A 23,882-nucleotide genomic window follows, 5' to 3' on the forward strand; every position below is an offset into this window, starting at 1 on the left:
TGCACTTCGTTTATGGATGATATTTCAAAATTACCAGAATTCAATAATATATAATTGATTTTATGATTATATTCAGCCGAATCATATATAACCACCCCTCCCCCTTTATCCGGTTTCATAACTCATATATTGTGGTTCTTTTGTATTTCCTTTAATGTAATAAATTAATTGTAATCCAAGTTATAATTCATTTTGGAATTTTTCCATTTATTTCCATATTCATACATTTCATCTATAACCACCTTCTCAAAAATAGCCAATGTATTATTCATTGGGGGGTGAATACACTTTTCCTTTTGAACTTATTGCACTGCCCCTGCCCTTTTCCATCAAAATGTATAGCTAAATTCATCTTCCTTAAATATTTTTTAAAATCAACTATATACTCAACTAAATTGATAGTACTACTGGGTACATATTTCATTCCCTTAGAAAATAAATAAAAATGCTCATTTTTAAGTTCCATTTCTGTGTAGTTAAAAATATTAAAATCACCTAAACTGAAATGTATGTCACTGTGTTTGATGATATTCAGTTTCTCACCCATCTGTTTCCACCCCTGTATTCTTCCTGTTCTTCCCATTTGTTCTTTCTCCAGGTTCCCTGTGCTCTGTACTGCCCCTTGCATGCATCTTTCCAGTTCCTGCTTTTCTCTAAAAAATTGGAATTAGAATGTTTATTTCCCCTTCCATTCAAATTATCATGTTTACCTCTATTCGGCCCATTATTGTCTTTTAATGGAACATCCTGCTTATGACCTCCTGTATTAGGTCCCCACTTGTACGCTTCTCCTTTTTCATACTGCAGCAGGTTTCTTTTCATTTTGCTACATTTTCTGTCATATTGTTTATTCAAATTACTTTCTACCCACGTGTATTGAGTCTCAAAATACATTTCATACTCATCAAGTATTAAATCATTTGTTATAACATTATCAAGTTGTTCTAACTCAGCAATTAGGCTGCATATTTTCTTATCATTGCAAGATATAATAAACTTCATAAATGTAAAACCGAAGTTATCGAACATACTTGTACACTCATTAATGTTATTTTCATCCATTTCTACTCCTATGGGAACTTTTAAAAACCTTAGTCCCATAGGCACAATCCCAACATCCAAACATTTTTTTTAAATAAGTATTGTCCAGTTGTATACTTTTGAGAGTTTTGAGCTTTTTCCCAAACTCATGGATAATGTCTTTTAAACTTCTACAGTCATTACGATTGTTATCGCCTTCAATACCCTCATTAACAACCTTAACTTCCCCATTAAAATCAAAATTTTTATCCAGGAAAGTATTTAAATTAAAACGCTTATTGCGCCTTTGCATATAGTTCACACTGCCTGCAGTCACAGTACCTTAATCGGTAGGATGTCCTACCATTGCATATGTTCTTTTTGGCACCACCCGTTTTGGCTTAGCACCCGAAATGTTAAAATCGACCTCTGATCCGCTCCCATTTCTGTTAACTTGATGAACCACACCATCGTTATCTTTGGAACCGGATCCATGAGAGGCTCGACCATTTACTCCAACGCCATCTCCTTGACCATTCGGTATTGAGGAGGCATACCTACTTCCTCGTGTGTTACATGTTGATGTCACTCCCTGTTCGTTTCTCCCACTGGTTTCTGGTTGGCTAATCATCTCTATAAGCCTAGTAAGCTCCCCCTTTATAATGGCCATCTCAGATTGAAGTTTATGTATATCGTCTCTCCGGGGGAAAAAAATGGAGGGCAATTCATCCAAGGAATCCATGTCTTCACAACAACAAGGAAAAAAACTCGCACCAGGAACAGTCAACACCAGAAATGAACAAAACCCCAAATCTGTTCACAACAATTGCATGGTATTATGCACCGACACCAAATATATATGATAGTCCATTTATTGAAAAAATAAAACGTTGACACAATACAAAATCCAACTAGATGTGATAGCCAATTTGTTTAAGGACTGGGGGTACCCCTCATATATGATTAAGGACTTCAAAGATTATGTGATAAAAGAATGGGGTGTAAAATATAAACCTATTCTAGGTACAGGTATGACTAAGGTGACGGGTGACATATCAAATAAGGAAGGTATGGAAATTAAGAATTATTTGAGATCATGCATAATGGAATATGCACCCCATGTACAAGATATTAGGAAAATAATAGAAAATAATTGGAATATCTTGAAAACTGATTATAATGTTTACAAATTGGGAGGAGAAAAACCTTTATTTGTTTCTAAGAATGGGAGAAATTTAAAATGTGAACTATAAAGGAAAATAAAGGAAAAAGAATGTAACAGGAAAGGTACCACTAAATGTGGGTTATGCAATCAGTATAACTTTATTATTAAGGTACCTTCCTTAATATTGAAGAATATTAATAGGACAAAAGTGTATTTCCAGAAGGGTAATTGTAAAACATCTCATATAGTTTATTTAGTTAAATGCATGAAATGCCCTTGCTTTTATGTGGGTAAGACTGACAGATGTCTTAGAAATAGGATATATGATCATTGTTATTGTATGAGAAAAAAGATGGTAAAAATGCTTTATCGAGGCACTTAGAAGCTAGCAGTGGGTGTGACACTTTTAATTTTGGTATTTTAGAATGTATTCAACTTAACACAAGAGGGGGAAATATAAAAAAGAAACTGGGTGATAGAGAAGCTAGGTGGCAGATTAGATTAAATGCTTCCGTACACCCAGGAATTAATGATAGTATTTCTATCAAACCTATTTTAGAAAATAATTAATGGGTATATTAAGTTTTGATATATTTATTCATTTATTTCAGGCATCCATTTCATGGGTCATAATGTTTTGATGTATAATATTTTATATTTATTCATATGTCAGTTTTAGTATATACATCCTAAGGGGGAGGGGGTATATATTAGTTTAACATACAGGATGAATATAAAGGACTGAAGTTATGTCATTGAATCGAATATGCCAAGGTATTTTATGCACTGAGTACTTTAAAAAGTTAATTGACAGACTATTAATGAATCGTAGTCTCCGATAGGCTTATGAATGTATAAAATGTTGTTGGGAACAAAATTAACTGTTCTGATGAAGTCTATGAATGAGTAGATGAAAGCACTTAACTATTTTAGTTGGATTTTGTATTGTGTCACCCTTTTATTTTTTCAATAAATGGACTATCGTATATATTTGGTGCTGGTGCGTAATTCCATGCAATTGTTGTGAACAGATTTTGGGTTTTGTTCATTTCTTATGTAGAAAATAATATAATTTGCAGATGAAGTCTACTTTTCTTGATTATCATACAAATTATATCCTTACATTTTTGAGTACCTTATTTTCTTAGTCAGTGGCTCTAAATGTAAAGCAAATAAAGGGGGAGGAGGACACGCCTGCTTGGTTCTTCTGTTCATATACAACTTATGTGAGAGGAACACTCCCACTTTAGTTCTTGCTTCTGGTTCTTTATATATATTTACTCCTAATTAACTTTATTGTAGTATCTGTATATGCTGTACTCATAAAATCTTAGATTATTCTGTCAAATGCCTTCTCTCTATCAAGATTCACCAACAACTGTGATATTGTTTTATATTTTGCTTTCCTCTGGATCATCCTTGTTTTATACATTGATCCATATCTATCAGTTTTAGCAAAACCTTTGCCACTCGTTTATATAGAATTGGGGTCTTCTTTCATCGGATGTGGCCTTTTATTGGTACAGAGAATTTTAAACCTAAATTTGTTTTTAAAAGGGGTCACAATTTATAGAATTTGTTGGAATTTGATGGTAGACCTAGCCCCAGAATAAAAGGGATGTTTAAATGTGAAGCATACCCTTATTGTAGGCATATTGAGGTGGGGAATAATTTTGTGATAAGGGACTGAAGATATGAGACAAAAGGCATGTTTAATTGGAATTCTTGCAGTGTGATTTATTTAGCTAAATGTCAAGCCTGCCCGAGTTTTTATATTGGCAAGATGGATAGAAAGTTTAAAGAACGGTTATATGAACATATTTACAGTATAACCAAAATAATCCACAAGTATCCAGGCTGCGAAACAATTCCAATAATAAAGATGACGAAGCCAGCCAGAAGGCTAAAACACAGTTTTAATATAAAAATCTTAAAAGTAACAAATCCACTTGGTTAAGCGCTTTCATCTACATTAAGACATCCTGAGAACCAAGACAAATAGTGAAGTAAAAACTTTTAAATACAATACAAAGACACTCCCATTTGAAACCTTCAATAGAACCAATCAACCAATTAAACATAGCAAACAGAAATAAAGCAACAGTAACTAGATGTTACAACTATAGTACTGAATATAATAGATGTTTCATATACTTTAAAATATAAGTGAACGTTTTTTCAATTCACTTGAAATTGAAATGTGTTCATGTAACCCTGGTGGGTTAGTTGCATCTAACCTAATCTGCCACAGCATTTCCCTGTGCAATAAAATGTTCTCCCAGTCTCCTGAAAATGGTGTTGCTGTAATTTGTTCAAGAATCAAAAAAAAACAAACGTATTGAAGTTTTGACAACATGCAGCTTGCCTTGCCAATGCACTTCTATCGTCCCCCTTTCTTATGCTATACACATGCTGATATATTCGTTATTTCAAACTATTCTTAGTCTTGCCTATATAAAATGCGCTGCATGTGCAGCAAGTAGCAAGATAAATATTTTTTCTGCTCTACAGTTTAAACATTTTACTTTGTCCCAATGATTAATAATGTTCAAAACTCCATTGTCCTTATTCACATTAATATAGGAACAATGTGCACATTGGTGACATTTTCTAGTCGTAGGTACACCCCTGCTCATACAACTTCTTAACAACATCATCTTAACATTCTGCCTGTTTTTGTATGTGAAAAATGGTGGAGATTTAAATAAATGACAGATATTACTATCAACTTGTAACAACATCCAGTTTCTATTTATAATCTTTTCAATAGCCTTAATATCAGTTGTATAATGCAACACCATATTTGTATTCAGTGTTAATACTCTAGTCATTTTGTTTTCCATTGTGTTGACCGTGCTTGCCACCCCATGTTTAATAATGGGTACATATTTATCCTGTCTCCCAACCCAAACTTCACCTATAATTTTCTCCAGTAAGTCTATGGGATAGCCCCTATCAATAAACATTTTTTTAATTACTGTAAATTCTTCTAAACAGTCAGAAGAATCAGAAGTGAGACGTGAAGCTCGGATTAGCTGACTCTTAACTACCCCCTTTTTCTGATAAATTGGGTGGCAGTTCATGTAATGCAAATATCTGTTACAACATGTAGGTTTCCTAAAAATTCTAGTAGCAAGAGTAGCATCACCTTTGTTAAAAAATAAAATATCTAGGTAATTCATCGCTTTCACATCCTGTTTAAATGAAAACTTCAAAAAGCCAGAACTACTTTGCATAAAATTGAAAAACCTTTCTAACTGTTCTCTAGTGCCTGTCCACAAGAAAAATAAATCGTCCAAAAATCTAAAATAGACCAGGCAAAACCTATATAGTGGGAATTTGAACAAAACGTTCAGTTCCCACCATAACATGACTGTGTTCGCAAACAGGGGGGCGCATGCAGCACCCATCGCAACCCCCTGTTTCTGTTTGTAAAATTCACCTTCAGATGTCAAAAAATTGTTACTTAGCACCAGTTCCATGAAAATGCATATTGTTTCTTTCTCATCATCGTGAAAATCACTATATTTAAAAATTATGTCTCTAAACCAATCCAAGCCAGTTTCCTGTGGGATTACTGTGAAGAGACTGTTCACATCACAAGTCACCAAAATAACATTGTTTGGTATCACCACGGTTTGTAACTTACTCAAAAGGTCCCAAGAGTCTTTTAAAATGTGGGGAAATCTATCAAAAAGATGCTTAAATCTCACATCAACATATTTTGCTATGGGTTCAGTCACAGACCCCTTGCTGCAACTATTGGACGTAGCAGTGGGTCTTCTTGATTAGAGTGAATTTTAGGAATTCCAAAAATCTTAGGTAGTAGTTGATTTTCTACCCTCAAATAATCATAGAGGGGTTTGGAAATGGAGTCGAATAACAACAGTTCATCAAGCACAATCTTCACAAACCTGTATGCTAGATTGACTTCGTTCAGGGAAACTACCCCATATACTTCAGTGTTGTTAAGCAAATTCATCATACGACCACTATAGTCTTCTGACTGTATAATGACCAGTCCCCCTCCCTTATCAGGCTTCATACAACAAATTCCTTTGTTTTGCCTGATTTCATAAAGCAACTGACTCTCATCTTAAGATTTTTGGGATTCCTAAAATTCATTCTAATCAAGAAGACCCACCGCTACGTCCAATAGTTGCAGCAAGGGGGTCTGTGACTGAACCCATAGCAAAATATGTTGATGTGAGACTTAAGCATCTTTTTGATAGATTTCCCCGCATTTTAAAAGACTCTTGGGACCTTTTGAGTAAGTTACAAACCGTGGTGATACCTAACGATGTTATTTTGGTAACTTGTGATGTGAACAGTCTCTTCACAGTAATCCCACAGGAAACTGGCTTGGATTGGTTTAGTACATAATTTTTAAATATAGTGATCTTCACGATGATGAGAAATTAACTATATGGATTTTCATGGGACTGGTGCTAAGTAACAATTTTTTGACATTTGAGGGTGAATTTTACAAACAGAAACAGGGGGTTCCGATGGGCGCTGCATGCACCCCCCTGTTAGCGAACACAGTCATGTTATGGTGGGAACTGAACGTTTTGTTCAAATTCCCACTATATAGGTTTTGCCTGGTCTATTTTAGATTTTTGGACTATTTATTTTTCTTGTGGACAGGCACTAGAGAACAGTTTGAAATGTTTTTCAATTTTATGCAAAGTAGTTCTGACTTTTTGAAGTTTTCATTTAAACAGGACGTGAAAGTGATGAATTACCTAGATATTTTATTTTTTAACAAAGGTGATGCTACTCTTGCTACTAGGATTTTTAGGAAACCTACATGTTGCAACACATATTTGCATTACATGAGCTGCCACCCCATTTATCAGAAAAAGGGGGTAGTTAAGAGTCAGCTAATACGAGCTTCACGTCTCACTTCTGATTCTTCTGACTGTTTAGAAGAATTTACAGTAATTAAAAAAATGTTTATTGATAGGGGCTATCCCATAGACTTACTGGAGAAAATTATAGGTGAAGTTTGGGTTGGGAGACAGGATAAATATGTACCCATTATTAAACATGGGGTGGCAAGCACGGTCAACACAATGGAAAACAAAATGACTAGAGTATTAACACTGAATACAAATATGGTGTTGCATTATACAACTGATATTAAGGCTATTGAAAAGATTATAAATAGAAACTGGATGTTGTTACAAGTTGATAGTAATATCTGTCATTTATTTAAATCTCCACCATTTTTCACATACAAAAACAGGCAGAATGTTAAGATGATGTTGGAAAGAAGTTGTACGAGCAGGGGTGTACCTACGACTAGAAAATGTCACCAATGTGCACATTGTTCCTATATTAATGTGAATAAGGACAATGGAGTTTTGAACATTATTAATCATTGGGACAAAGTAAAATGTTTAAACTGTAGAGCAGAAAAAATATTTATCTTGCTACTTGCTGCACATGCAGCGCATTTTATAGAGGCAAGACTAAGAGTAGTTTGAAACAACGAATATATCAGCATGTATATAGCATAAGAAAGGGGGACAATAGAAGTGCATTGGCAAGGCATGCTGCATGTTGTCAAAACTTCAATAAGTTTGTTTTTTTGATACTTGAACAAATTACAACACCACCATTTTCAGGAGACTGGGAGAACATTTTATTGCACAGGGAAATGTTGCGGCAGATTAGGTTAGATGCAACTAACCCACCAGGGTTAAATGAACACATTTCAATTTCAAGTAAATTGAAAAAATGTTCACTTATATTTTAAAGTATATGAAGCATCTATTATATTCAGTACTATAGTTGTAACATCTAGTTACTGTTGCTTTATTTCTGTTTGCTATGTTTAATTGGTTGATTGGTTCTATTGAAGGTTTCAAATGGGTGTGTCTTTGTATTGTATTTAAAAGTTTTTACTTCACTATTTGTCTTGGTTCTCAGGATGTCTTAATGTAGACGAAAGCGCTTAACCAAGTGGATTTGTTACTTTTAAGATTTTTAGATTAAAACTGTGTTTTAGCCTTCTGGCTGGCTTTGTCATCTTTATTATATTTACAGTATAAGGAAAGGGAAGACCGAGAACGCCTTAGCCAACCATGTTACCTTACACCCAGGTCAATACTTTGTTTTTCAAGTGATTGACCAAGTAGTTAAGGATGTGAAGGGAGGCCCCTTTTCTTTGAAATTGGAGTTGCTAGAATTTACCTGGGAACTTAGATGCCAGGCTTGTGCGTTACCTGGGCTTAATGACATCTGTTCCTTAGTTAGTGTCTTGAAACTTGAAAGTTTGTTGAGATGAAGAAGCATTTCCAAGCAGACTTGTGGTCATTAAATTTCAGACGTTCATAGATTTCTGTATTGTTCAGGGATTTGTGAAGACTAGTATTTTTTAACTATTATTTATCTGCTTTTCTCATTGTTTTTAATGTCATTTTTTAGGTTGTACTTATTTGTGAAATGGTGGTTTTCATGGTTATAGTAGTAGTTTTCTATAATAATTGATTATATCAGGAAGCAGCAACAAAAAGTTTTTGTTTATGTGAACATTTTTGTTTCACACCATGATCTGCTTTCTTTGATGAATCATATGACCTACTTCTCTGATGAATCACATGATCTATTTCCAGAGTAACATGTGACTATTTCTTACATCATATGATTGTTTAGGCAAAGTATTTAATGGTCCATTGTTCTTTTGAATTTTGACTGAAGAAGTTTGGTAACATACCTAATGAAAGTGCTTACTTTATTTGTCATTAAGGTGCCAATTGTTTTCTGTTTCTTTGCCTTTTTTGTTGATTTAAGTACTTACAAAAAACTTGTTTATAGCTTAAGCCAGAAAGTTAATGTAGACATCCACCCATGAAAAACAAGGGAAATTATTGTATACTTTTATACCTCATCCCCCATACCAGCAGACCAAGATCACGGTGCTATATTAATGTCTAGCCTTTCTTCTCTTGTTATACTATGAAGCCATTATTTCTTACAACTAAAAAGAGGTTCTTTGTTTATTTTGATATCTTTAACACATTCAACAGTCATTGAAAAACTACCCCCCACATTTAAGCTACTCCCTACTGTACACTATATAAAACTGCTTTACAATATAACATGCATGTGTAAATGCAAATACTAATAAAAACAAAAATAGTTTTACTTATAGTTACTTATTTTCCCCTTTAGTACCCTTCTAAATATTAATGATATAATGTGGGGCATAAGCTTTACAGTCCACCTAACTTTAACAAGGTCAGCAAAAGTCCAGTCTTTTCTCAGACGTTCTTTCTGGCAAGTCCACATTTCACAAGTGTTGATTCTTTATAGTCTCCCATTTATTCCCTGTTTTAGTATTGCTGGTCTTTATGATTGGAAGCCCAAGATCTAGGGCTTCACCCATGGTCAGGCCAAGCATGCTGTGACAGAAGAAACTGTAATTTGCATTTAAGGTACTATAACATGTTATGCTTAAATATAGGTACAAGTTGTGTTCTAAGTTTATTTTCTGATACCGTCTCTTAGCAGTCGAAAACACTTGTCCAGACTTCAAAAGACATCCAGGCTTTAAGGAATAAGTTATATTTAAATTTCTTAACAGGTCTGTAGAACACTGGGGGCAAGTGGGGGAAACACTCTGAAGGCCTTCCAGCAACAAAGAAGGTGTCCAGATTAATCAGTTTGACTACTAGGGAGCCAGTTAGTAGAGTTGATAGGTGTTTGATTGGGAGCCAATAAGCTTTATACATAATGGAGCAGTGATGTCTTTTGTGGGAAAGGTTTATGAATCTGAATATATTATTGTTCAAGGTGTTTTGGAGTTCCATCAAATCCTTATTTAATACTGCTGCAGTGATTGGAAGTCCATATTCCAATTGTGGGAGGAGGTCTCCTTTGTCCATAGCTGATCTTCTTTCTAAGGTTAGAAAGTGAGAGATTTTTTTTTTTTAGTCCATAAAGGCATTTTTTTACTTTGGATTTAGTCGCTTGGATGTGGTAATTGAAGGTGAAGCATGGGTCTAGCCATATTTGTAAGTACTTTGTATTGTTGGACTGCTTCATTTGGTTTTTTGGTGACTTTTGCTACGTTCTGAGCAGCATGGTATGTTTCTTTTTTTCTGGGGAGGCATCTGACCTGTACCTGATCATGTAATCTGCATAAAGGATGATCGAGAAGTGGCAGAGATTGGCAGGACTGGAAAATAATACTGAGGACAGGACTGAAATCTGTGGTACTCCTTTATTTAGAGGGGATTGAATGAAGGAAGTGGATCTTTTTTTCCTTTTTTTACTTTGAAAAGCCTGTGATGGTTCCTACTCTGGGTAAGCAATTCCTTGGGTGAGGGACGGTCAATAAGAGCAAAGATGGATTCAAACAGTATTTTCAGGTGCAGCTTCCTGCACCAAGCACAATTTCTGTTAAGAGCACACAGGGAGCATACGCCAGACCTAGGGCTGGACTCTCTTTCTTTCTCCAGGCTCACACAAAACTCCACACTGAGCACTTTGGAGCTCTGTTTGTATAAAACCACAAATGCAGCAAATCTTCAAACTTTATTCCACTTTGAAGACCAGGCTTACAAAAAGAAAAAAAAAAAGGCAAACCAGTTTTGCCCCATGGCATCATCACTGTACTTCCTTAAGTGGCTACATTACATTTGAATTCTCCACTTAAAGGTACAGGGGGACTGTATATTTAAGTGGAGAATTCAAATGTAATGTTGTAGCCACTTAAGGAAGCACACTGAAGGAGTCAGCCAGAACTATTAAGATAAGATTAGGTAAGATAGAAGTCAGAAAGAGTAAGAAAGAATGAGTTTCCAGAGTAGTCTCGAAGAGTTCTTTAGTGAATACGAGAGTTTCTATTTTTGAGGAGAACATTCAGAAGTATTGTTAAGCTAGAGGAGAGTCCCTGGTGATCTTTGTTTTTGACATGGGAGTAAAGACTGTATTTCATTTTTTTTTAATTCAGCAGCAGATGTACTGTAACATTCTTTGAAACCAAGACCGTGGAAAAATTGCTTGTGCCACAGAAAACCCCAAAGTGAGTGGGGTACAACTACTGGAGACGTCTTATTATGCAAAGGCTTTAAAGACCTTTTACATTCAGCAAAACTCTCAAAACTTTTTTTCATTGAATGAAGTCTGTTCAGACTGCTGTTTTACGGTAATAAAGATTTGTTTGAGAAAACTCAGCAGTGTCAGCTGCTTTATGTTCTACACTGGTGGATACAGTGAATATTTACTTCAGGCATTACAAATATCATAAAGCTGTGAAAGTGGCACTGCCAAAGGAGAAAGAAATGTTAAGTTTTTTTTTTTTTGGAATTATTTCAATTGTTTGTGATGCCCCAGTCAAGAGATGCATATGTATTACCTACAGGAGTCGTTCTGTTCTATTTAAGCTGCAGTTGAGAAGTGATTTCTGTGCTGGTGTCCCTGATGGTCTGCTATCCAAATGAGCTGCAAAATGGCTACTGTGGTACAACTCCTTCAAGTCATAACTGCTGCTGTTGCTCTATGGCTACACCATAAGCTGCATCTCCTCTGAAGCCACTAACTCTCAAAGAAGACTTAAAGCCTATGTAGTGGCTTGTGAGTGAATCCCTACTCAGGAGGGCTCAGTCCATGTAGATTGAAAGTAGATTCTGACTGTCTGCACAACTCACTGGAGATCTCCCGTCATGCCATTATGGATTTAAAATGCAGCAACTCTAAAAACTATTAGAAAAGTGAAATGCAGCCATCTTGCAGTAGTGGGGATCACAGTAGAAGTGCAAGCAGTTAAGTTTCATGAATGGACTTGTAGTAAAGGCAAACTGGTAAGGTGACAAGTATCAGATGTTAAGCACATTGTCACCCTTCTGTTTAGACTCAGAAGATGATGACAGTAAAATGATTGATGTAAGCATTAGTCATTGATGGATTTAAGCAAACCCTTCTTAATGTTATTAAGAAATGGGTGTGTTAGGCAGAGCCGCTGTGAAAATATATAACACTGAGTAGCCTAAAGTATCTGACAAGCATACTTCTAAACCAAATGATGCATGTAAGCATATTTTTGCCTTTAAGTGTAAGAAGACAGGACACGTAGCAAAGTTCTTTACTGGTGATGGCAATGAAGATGTGTCTGATACAAATGGCAAAGATGTTGATAGAGATAAAAAATAATCTAGAACTAACAGAATGAGCTAGAACTAGTGCTAGACTTGTATTTTGCCATAAGCCATCTCTAAGTTCAGAAAATGCCCTATATTCATTGATGCTAAAGAAATATAGAGGGTTCTATTAGGTTATGTAGCTTGATAACCCTTATTAAGGGGCAGCTGGTTTATAAGCAGAAAGTCTATTTCTCTTCTGCTGCACATGTGTGTATCAACAGGGTAAAAAGAGGTATCTGACATCTCCTTCAAAATCCAAACAACATTTTGGAAAGTTATACATCCTGTCACTTGTAGTAACATACCTAACTCATGACATGATTACTGGGAAAGACTTTCCCTATTTTGAGGAATTAAGGAGACACTGAGAGATTGCAGGTGCAAACAGTATTCTTGTTCCCCAGCCTGGTGGAAGGAGAAGAGTCCACCACATCTCATTGTACATTATACCCTTGTTTTGAGCATTAAAATGATTTGCTATACCTGGTGACCAGAAAAAGGAAAGAAACAGTGTACCAAATGAACATGGGCTCCCAATTTTTGTTTCTGCCTCCATCCACACTCCGGAGTATCTCTAAAGAGGATCTGCTGATTCATTACAAACTCACGTTTCTGCGAGCATCACTGTATCACCCTACAGAATGCCAAAGGGCTACCCTTAAATCAAAGATGTAACCTGCTTTTAGGACCCCAACTCTACAGACTACTCCAGCTCCACATAGCTACTTCCCTTGCTGCTAGACTTCACAAAAAAAAAACTCCTCATACAACCTGAGTTGCTCCTCACAAGCCACACCATATCTCATTAACCCTACAACCAAACTCCACAGGACTGCACATGCTTTCTCCTGTCAGGCACCTACTCCTTGACAAGCTCTCTTCATCAGCATTAAAGAAATGAATATTTATTCCACATTCAGAATGCAACTCAAAAAGCACATATTCTTCATGTTTCACTGTTGCAGTCATTACATTTGGGTAATCTGCTTTCTTCATCCAAGCCAAATGCTCCTACATCAACACAGGACATATCACCTAACCTATCTCCTTTCTGAGTCTCTTCTCCTCTCTCAAGATTCACAGAAGATTGACCTACTTTTGAAACTAATGTATATATTGTACATTACACTCTGCTTGATTGTACATTGCACAGTGCTTGTTCACTGGAATGTGTGTACAGTTTTTTTTCTATGTAATTAGTCTGAACAATTCTGTTATGACTTATATTTCTGTATTTTTTGTTTGAGAAATGTTTTTTATTTTACTCAGGCTGAGCCTGAAGTTGATCAGTATTGATCAGTGTACTACCCCGGTATAGATAATAACTAAGCCTTATGGTACATAGCCACATCATGGAAGATATCTGGTGAAGTGACAAATCTAAAGCTTGAGTTCTTGCGAGGCTTTTATTGGCTGTGAGTGATGCAAGAGGTTAAAGATTTTTGTTCAAGATGCCTCGAGTGGCAAGTAATGGCTCCAGATACTGGGTTAAAGAGCCCACAGATATCTCTGCTTATCACAGACACTCCATTCAAAGGAAATGCTGTGTTCATCAAGGATCCTTTAAGTGCAGTAATGAGTACCAGTATATTATTCTGTTTATACTGTTATGCAACCAGATACCTTGAAGTCATCCCTCTGTGGAACCTAATTCTAAGGCTGTAACAGCAGAATTGTTTTTATTGTTCTCTAGAGGGAGTATGCCAGAGGAGATCCTCACAGATCAGAGAACCCCCTCTTGTGTCGAAGATTATACATCAACTGTGTCAAAACTTTAAAGTGTAACAACTCAGGACTTCTGTGCACTGTCCACAAACTTATGGTCTGGTGGTTTAGTAGGATGCTAAGCCTAGTTAAGGAAAGTTATAGAACAGGACAGTAAAAATGTGGAGTAGTTATTACTGTACCTCTTATTTGCTGTCCATGAGGTTCCACAGATTTCCACTAGATTTAGTCTATTTAAGCTCTTCTGTGGGAGACATCTTAAAGGACTGTTGGATATAACTAAGGAGACATGGGAAGAGGAGGCAACTACAGTGTTAGAGCGTGATATTTCTCTGCAAGATTTAGTAAAAAACATCATGTCAATAGTCTCTGAGCACATGGAGGGGCACAGGCAGCATATATATATATATATATATATATATATATATATATATATATATATATATATATATATAAAGAGACCCCAGAAGGCAGGGGTTTCTCGTTAATGACCTGGTATTGGTTTTAGTACCCATGTCTGAAAATAAATTGCTTATCATGTTATAAGAGCCCTCTGAGAGTCTAAAAAGAGTAGGCAAAGTAAATTAACAGTCTGAACAAACCAGTACAATATGTAAAGGACAAACTTGCTACATAAACCTTCTTATACCATGGAAAGCGGCCAAGACATTACTAGTCAGTGTAGTGGTTGAGGCAAGAGATCATAAAAAGGAAAAAAAGGCTGCTGTCCATACCTGGTGGTAGATGAGAACCTGTCTGAGTTCCAAAAATTGGAAACAAAGGAGTTCTTACACCACAACCAAGAAATATTCTTTTAACTGCCATGTAGAACTGTTTTAATAAAACATAATAGAGAGCTATCTGGATGAAATGGTCAAACTTCCACCCCACTAGTTAACTGGAATCTCAAAGAAGGGCAGTTCAAGAAGAAGTGAAGAAAATGTTACAGAAGGGGGAAATTGAGGTATTTAATAGTGATAAATAGCCCAATACTTTTAGTATGCAAGCCCAGAAGAACCAATAGATTCAGCAGTCATTTTTGGAAATTCAATAGTGTATCTAAATTCCAGAGCTACTTCATGACAAGGCTGGACAAGCTGATTGAGAGTTTAAGGGACATGAAATTGTTGACCACCTTGAATCTTATGAAAAGCTACTGGCAAATACCACCTACATTCCTGCACCTATTGGAAAGGGTGCTTAGGCCTCATAGTTTATGTACTATGGCATACCTGAATGATGTTAGAATTCATTCAGAAGACAGGGATTTGCCTCTGCCCAGACTCGCACTGTTCTAAATTCACTCAGACAAGCCTGGCTCCATGGCATAGAGTAATGGAGCCCTGACTGCCACCCAAGCAACCAGGGTTTGACCGGTGACCTAGAGAGTAGAGGAGCAAGGCAGGGAGGGGAGACTAATGAAAAGGCATGGCCTACTTGCCTGTCCTTGGGAGGGAGGGATGCACTTACTCATGGACGCATTTGTTGGTGCAATTTCCCGGAGACAGGGGAGATCATTACTTATGCTAAGGGAGGAGGGGCAGGGCTGCATAAGAGAAAACACCCCTTGCTAACCTTATAGTGACAGATATTGTTTCAAACTATATTTAAATAGCACTGAATTTAGTAAAATAAGTTAGAACTGCATGGCACTAAATATTTTCATTTAAACCAAGGCGATAAGTGGCCCCCAAACTGACATTCTAAAACCTTTATTTATTTGTCCAGTAGCTTTTAATTTTGTAAAAAAGCTCAAAGTGCCCTACATAAACACACACATTGGTGCAGTCAACAGCCTTATTTATTTTATAGACATTGTTAAGGTCCCTTTAATGTTTGTTCAAATGCTAAAATTATTTAGTGTCATATAGTACTGGCTCATTTAATTATTTTCAGCGCTATTTAAGTATTGTATGAATCAGTGTATGTCACTATGAAGTTAGTTTATACAGTATATGAACTGCAGTACAATTAATGATGGCATACAATGATTCATTTTTTTATTTATTTGTTTCATTTTTATTTTTTAATTAACATTATTTCATGCGAGGCTATGCCTTTAGAAGAATTTACATTTTTTCATTTTATATATATATATGTTTTGTTCACTTTTTAATGGAAATACTTTGAGTAGTAAAATTAATGATTTATTATAAAATGTCAAATGATTAGTTAATTTAGTCACATTACAGAGCAATTTCCTTTACACACACACACACACACACACACACACATATATATATATATATATATATATATATATATATATATATAAAATATGTAAACTTTCCTTTTTAATTGTGGAATAGATAAGCACTAATGATACATTTGTGAAACTGGTTTGCATTTTGCTGTTTAGATGGAGTATGTGTGTGCATACATATATATGTGTGTGTGTGTGTGTGTGTGTGTGTGTATACATGCATTTATTTGTGCATTCATGTGTGTGTGTGTATATATATATATATATATATATATATATATATATATACACGTGTATGTATATATATATATATATATATATATATATATATATATATATATATATATGTGTGTGTGTGTGTGTGTATCGGTTGTGTTTGTATACTTTTTAGCACTGTACATGAAGCATTGAAATTGAATGTGTAATAATGTCGATTCTGAAAAGAAAAAAAATTAGTGTTTAATGTATTTTGTTAATGCATGCCCTGAAATAACAGTGATTTCTTTCCTTATTAAATGTCAGTTTTTTTCATAGCAAGCTTCATTTTGTATTGTGGAAATGTCTTCCTTTGAAAGAGGTGGATGTGAAGTATATGTATATAACTTTACGAATTTGTTGTCTGTAGTCCTTGCCACTGTTTAGAAAGCCTTTCACATTGATGGATATCCTCTATGATTGCACAGTCTGAAACAAATGTTGATGAAGCTGGCTGCATGCGTGTGGTCTTAGCCTCATCATCCTGAATATCTAAATGTTACAGAGTTCTGCATTACCAGTAATGACAGACTTACTTTTATTGAGAAGACTGTTTAATCATACAGTTAACAGTAAACTTTATTATATTGTAATATAATAAGCATTTGCTGCTGTATGTTCCCCTCCCCCTAAGCAAGAATAACATTTTTTATTTAGCATTCATGGTGGCAAAAAGAAAAATTAGCTTTCATGGTAAATTTGGAACCATATGTTTTTTCCTAGGAATTTTTAACGTAAATATATCTTGTAAAGAATTAATACAGATCTGCCTACCCATCTTATTAAGAAACATTAAATAAATAACATTTAGAAAGCATAATGGAATTAGATCCACAAATTGTTTTGAGAATTTTATTGATTCAGTGAACGTTGTTTCATAATATAAAATAATATAATGTAATATAATATATAACGCAATAGTTCTCTGAGACACCCCTAGAGGGACTTGTCCCACTCATGTTCACTATTTCTGTAAATACAATAAACGTTCTTCATAAATATCATTATTTCAGGAACTGATAACATGAATTGGGTTCTTGCTGTAGGGAGACTTCAGTCCTCCAGCATTTTTATTTCTATCGTACATCCCTGTTGGTGAATCTAGAACAGAAGCTGGTGTTAAAAAATGATAATTTATTTGGCATATAAAACATTACATAACTGTAAGAGTCAATCAGAGAAGGTTAGAAAAAATTGGATTGAGAGAATGGAAAGGCAATTTCCAAAGGAATAATTTGAGGACATCTGTATGACTCCCAAGTATGCAACAAAGTCCTAAAGGTTTAGGATTTTTGTTTGGAAGTGTGTGTGTGTGCATAGGTATTTTTATACCCCAAGCAGACTTGAGATTGTTTTTTCCTCAGGTGGATAGCAAACGTTAAAGGTGTGATGAGAGGGAGGTAACTGGGAAAATGATGAGTGTAGATTTTAAAAATGCCATACAGAATACTTTGCCAGAAATGTTTGGGGAACAAATGGTTGTAACTAAAGAAGTTATTATTTTGAGCTGGGATATAAGATCTGAATTGCCTAGACATAGTAAAGCCTTCCAAGTTTAATGCTGTTGTCTGTCAAAAAATCAATTACTATAAAATGGAAATCAATGTGTAAACCTGCTGTAATTGCATTATTGAATATTGTAAAGGAGATAAAAGAACTGGAAATGTGAACTTTAAAAAAGGGAATGAGCAATTCACATAGAAATAAATAGATTCTGTGGGAATAATACATGCAGAATAATTTTCGGGGGAGGGGTTAAGGGAAGGCAGGAACTGAGCAATATATGAAATATTAGAGTAAGTAGTGAATGATAATTGTTTAAAAAGTTATGGCTACGGCATGAAAATAAAGAAAATGTCACTCTGGTTTGTTTTCTTTTTTATTAATGCATGTGTATGTATGTCATCTATGCAAATGGCTATTTAATGTTTGTCTTTCGGCTTTTCCTGGTTAGGGGTCGCCAGAGCGGAACTCCGGTCCGCTAATGATTGGTAGTGGACTTTTACGGTGCTGAGTTGCCAGTTTGACGCCAAACCTTCAAAGAAGGCACACCCATTCATGCACTATTTAATAAAGATATTAAATAAATGCCCCTGTTGGCATCTGGTTGCAGTCTTTAACCATGGCAGTAAAAGGAACCCATGTATAAATTACAGTTGCTACCCATCCTATTTGTCACTGAATAGGTTTTTAATTAACATTTCCCTCTTCCTGCACCTTCTAATAAAGGCAAGCAAATGTCTACTTTCAAACTCTTAGAAATAGTTCCATTTGTTTTTGGTGTTGGTACACATGGCATTAGCATTATTGTTATTAATATTATTAGCATTATTGTTTATTATTATTGCACTTATTAGAATATCAGTATTGCTTTTTGCAGTCTTTATATAATTGAGGAATTTGGTGTCTTGATAAGCAAAATGAGTTGCTACTGCATATTAATCCAGTGACCTGCAGGAATCAAAGCTGATCTGCCTACAGGAAGTTAAGATACAAACAAGAATACTCCATGATTTTATGACTGCAGTTTTTATTATCATTAACTCAGCAGTCTGATGTATACAGAAACAAATGTATAAGTGCCACTCTTGAATAACTGGGGTCCTTATTGTACATTACAAAACTTTGCAATGGATCTTTCTGTATGACACATAACATCTTTGGTAGCACAATATCCATGTACACACACCCGTATAAATATGTCTGTCTGTATGTATGTGTCTGTATATATATATATATATATATATATATATATATATATATATATATATATACACATACACACACACACACATCTATATGTCTACTTCAGTTTGAAAACGAGACAAATTGAAAACGAGACTACAACACCGAAACAGCACAGCAGTGAGTGTTCACAAATCTGAAACTCAAGACACTGAAAAAAAACAGCTGCAGTTGTTACACATTTTTTTTTAACCTCGTAGATCTTGAATGGAGATCACGGTACGGTACAGTGAAGATTGGGAAATTCACCCTTTTCCTTACTGTACTGTGATCTCGGAGTTAGTATATGTAATTTGCAGGGTGTGGGCGGGGGGCTGCAAAATCTTAGAAAAAGGTTGTTGTGAAGCTAAATAGAACACCACGTTTATGATTTCATTTGAATGATTATCATCCTGAAAGAGCTCTGTGTTTGCCACAGAAGTCTCTGTAACTCGCAGTGTAGTTTAAAGGGACAGATGTCCAGTTCTCCTGTAATGGATTGAATGTATTTGTTTCGATGTTATAAGTTTTGCTTTTGCGAATGTTCATTGTTCTGCATTTTTGATGTTGTTGTCTCATTCTTTTCATTTTCGTCATGTTAATTCTGCAAACTGACATAGACCAACATATGCATACACGCATATAATGTCTGCTCTTAGAGAATACTTAAAAATCATTATCTTCAGTGAAAAGAATTATAGTGGCATATTTACTTTCAATGTCCAGTAAATCAATGAAAACTAATGCCAAAACAAAGTGTATAGTTAAATAAAAGGGAAAAATTATCATGCACAGGTGCGCTTGACTGTACCTTAAACATGGATATGTTAACAGTAAGTCCTATACCATTTTGGATATAGGCATAAACAGAATAGAGATTCAGTAACTGACATTTTTGGTGCAATTAAGATACCTCTGAATGAACAGTTATATACAGAATGTCCAGATACTGTTCCAGATTACAAACAAAGATATGTATCCAAACCAGATTTGTTCCTTTTACTATCCTACAGAAGTGGTAGCCATTAAAGAATTATAGGTACTCACCAAAACGCCTGATTAGTGAGTAGAACTGCATCTGCAGGAAGTATCTATTCCTCTACCCTTTGCTTTATACTTCTTTCTTTTTCCTTTAACTTGTTCCAGAATTGGAGAAGAAGGTGGGAACACTGTATTATGGAATGGGGGGGGCAAGTAGCCAGGAAAAGTTTTATGTGCAAAATGGTACTAACACCTATGATGTAAGCCTAATGCCTTCTATAGCTGAAGCTGTAGTCACAGATCCAGCATTGTGGTGAGTGTTCATAACCTTGTTTCCTGTGTAATGCCAATTATTTATCCAACAGCTAATAAGAGCTGTTACTGCAGAGTGTGGCCTCATAAATTTATTGGTCACTGTAATTGTGTGCGCACGTGTGTGGTCTTTAGTCAATTGTTACTGTTTTTTTTATTAATTATTTTAATGCTAATTACTTAGAAAATAAGATTATCTGGGTTCCATGTTCCATTCCAAGAATCAAGTAAATGTTTTGTTTCTCTTTGAAAATACTGTTTTTTCTTCCCTGAAGACAGATGACTCCACAGCAGTAGGAAACCATAGCCAAAGGAAGAAAAGTGAAAAAAATGTGGCACAACTTTCCCTCAAACTAGAGCAGACACAAATTCAGGAGAGCGGAAATCCGAAGAAGTAAGTTCCTATCACCAAAAAACAGCGAGATGTCTAACTTGCTTTACTGTTAGAATGAAAAAAAAATGGAGTATAGTGGTCTTTATAAAAACAAGTTTTTAATAGCTTATGTTTTACATTTATGTAGCTATTTTTAATATTTTATTAAAATATTTGACATGTATAAGGAAATGGGTAGCATGTATGCTAAACAAGATTTACTTCCTGATAGTAAAACCTAAATTAATTCTTAGTTTGCCTTGGTTTCATACATTTCTGCCTCAAGTAATGTAAAGCACTTTTGGCTCATCACATTTATCTGTCTTAATGATAGAAAAATAAGCTATTAAACATAAGCAGTCAATTAAAAGTTTGTTGTGGAGTTGTGCTCTTCACTTTCTGCTTGAAATATACTGGTAAACGTTTGTAGGTATATAGTCAGTCATGTTTTGTTTACCCAGGGAGACTGATTTCTCAGTCTTAGTTGTTTCATGATGGAAATCATCTCCAAAGATCTCGCTTTTATATTCAGAATACCAGCTAGTATAGGCTTTACACCTTGTACATATGTCTTAGAGAGCTCATGGTTATAAAGGTTGTGGTGAATGTTGCAAATGAGGTCACAATATAGAGTGGAATGGTATGGCGTCTTAAGTTGTGCATTTAAAGTAACCAAGTGTTTGCTGTGTAACTTTTGTAACCCTTACTAGGACTTTAGTATTGACAGCCAATTGCTGGGTGCTCTGTTGTGTATGTGAGAAAGGAATACTGAGTACCTACAACAGATAAACCAACTATAGGTGTTACAACCTTGTAAAGCGTTTGGGATTTAAGAATACAATTTACAAATAAACAGATCACAATGTGGGATGAAAGAAACAGTGTATACACATAGTGTGTGCGTGTTAAGAGACATATATATATATATATATATATATATATATATATATATATATATATATATATATATACACACACACACATATAAATGTATGTATTAAAATTTTACTTGTATATTAGAGATATATTATGTGTACAGAAATAAGCCATTGTATAAAAAGTCCAGCCATTGCAAATGACAAGAAGGTTTATACATACATACATTGAGCTTCATCAGTTCTATAACTTAAACTACTTACAGTTACGGCAGGCAGTCATTATATTCAGGCAGCCTATAAATAGTAAAAAAGATAAGAGATGTACTGTAAACAGTTTTATTAACCCCTGCATTGCTCACTTTTCTAGATATTTGTGCTTTAGTTACTGGCCATTTTTAACTATTTTATGTTGCACCTATAAAGGATGGTTGCTTTAAAATGGTTTGACATGGTCTAATGATATGTTCAGGGAATTATACTAGCACATTTGGCTACAAAGTTTCCTTAGAGTTTAATTATAGATCCAAAGATAGTAAGACGATTTTATCTTGAATATTTATTTTTTTGCTGAATCTATTTTTTTCCTTGACTCCACCGTTTATCAAGCCATATTCTCTCAGGACAGACATTGAAGCTCTCACAGCTGCAGGATCAAGATGTTTTGAATGATCTTACTGGTTTTCACTCTTGCCAAACTGTTTCTTTTGTGCAGTGATGTCAGTGGGGACATGAATACTTCCACAAAATGTCATGGATGTTCATTTTTGCAGATCCTCTGTGTTTTGCAAGAGTACTAGCTAGGTCTCCTGGCATTCTTCTGCAGAGTACTGGGATGTGAACAGAACAACATTCCACCTATGGCCAGCTTTTAAAGAGAGTCACTATTCCTGCTGTGTCTACCCCGCCAGCTGCTTTATTTTACTTGTGGAAGTCTAACTGAACTGTGATGAATGGTGTGGTGCAGGCAAGTATGGAGATGCTCCATCTGCAACGTTTGGCTGGCTTATCTGAAAGCTCTAAAGTGAAATTTTTAATTTTTGTTGACTTTTTTATGCTACAGCATTTAACAGTATTGCAAAAATATTATGTATATACATAAGTACATATTTCATGTTTTTAACAACACAATGTATTTATTTTTTGATGATTGTATTTGTCACCATGAACAAAACTAACAGGTACACATTTGTTTTAAATAAATGCTTTTTTTGAAATATTGCAGTTTTTAAATTTTTGATGGACATCATGTTCTAGATTTGACACTACCTTTGCTCTAGTTTGAAGTATACTTATATGATTTTTAGGTCAAGACACAAGCATGTGTTTTTAGTTTTAAAGGCAAGGAAAAATGTTTGTATCTTGGTTATATCATATTGCACTTCTCAAAAACATTTTTGAATAACATTTAGAATGATCAGAATTCTTACTTGTTAAAGAAATTAATGTTTTTAGTTCTAAAGTTTTACCAAGATGTTGCATAGTGCCTGAGTGTCTAGTTGTCATTCACTGAAAATCACACTTATGTAGTTAACTTAGGCACAATTGCATGTTGTGGCTTTAATGCTGTGCTGTATTTTGCTCTCAATTATTCCTGTTATGTACATCTATGATTTAAATAAACCTTTGTAGAATATATTTTCCTTACACAACATTACCAAAAGTTCAGTGAACTCTTCCCCTGGTGATGTCAGGGGTAGCGCGGGGTGCTTCCATCTATTAAAGTCTGTGAATGCACCGCCACACTGTCCCTACATTAGCATTACCAAGGATTGCAGTAGAGTTATATGGCTGTATCCTTAATAAAAGTTTCCAAAGCTTAATATTAAAAACCTTCTTACATACTAGTGGTTTGATGGGGTGGAAAATGCATTGCTGTATTTAAGTTAAAACGTGCTGTAATGTATACATAAAATGAGAGGACACTTTAAATATTAAACTCAGCATTGTCTTGTGTGTCGTGTGTGTGTGTGTGTGTGTGTGTGTGTGTGTGTGTGTGTGTGTGTGTGTGTGTGTGTGTGTGTGTGTGTGTGTGTGTGTGTGTGTGTTATGGATGCAGGTCTGCAGAGACACTATAGTGTGGCAGTCTGCAAAACTG

At 35.1% G+C, this 23,882-nt stretch overlaps 1 protein-coding gene across 1 annotated transcript in view; it reads left to right on the forward strand.

Moving 5' to 3' along the window:
- Nucleotides 1-23,882, forward strand: part of NPHP1 (nephrocystin 1) — a 1,368,595-nt gene that overhangs the window by 60,906 nt on the left and 1,283,807 nt on the right. Inside the window, exon 2 of the mRNA XM_044057279.1 lies at nt 20,812-20,930. Within this exon, the coding sequence (XP_043913214.1) occupies nt 20,812-20,930 (119 nt within the window). The remainder of the gene's footprint in view (nt 1-20,811; nt 20,931-23,882) is intronic.

This window comes from Protopterus annectens, chromosome 1.part2 (assembly GCF_019279795.1).
Source record: "Protopterus annectens isolate FY-2018-M chromosome 1.part2, PAN1.0, whole genome shotgun sequence".
NCBI lineage: Eukaryota > Metazoa > Chordata > Ceratodontiformes > Protopteridae > Protopterus > Protopterus annectens.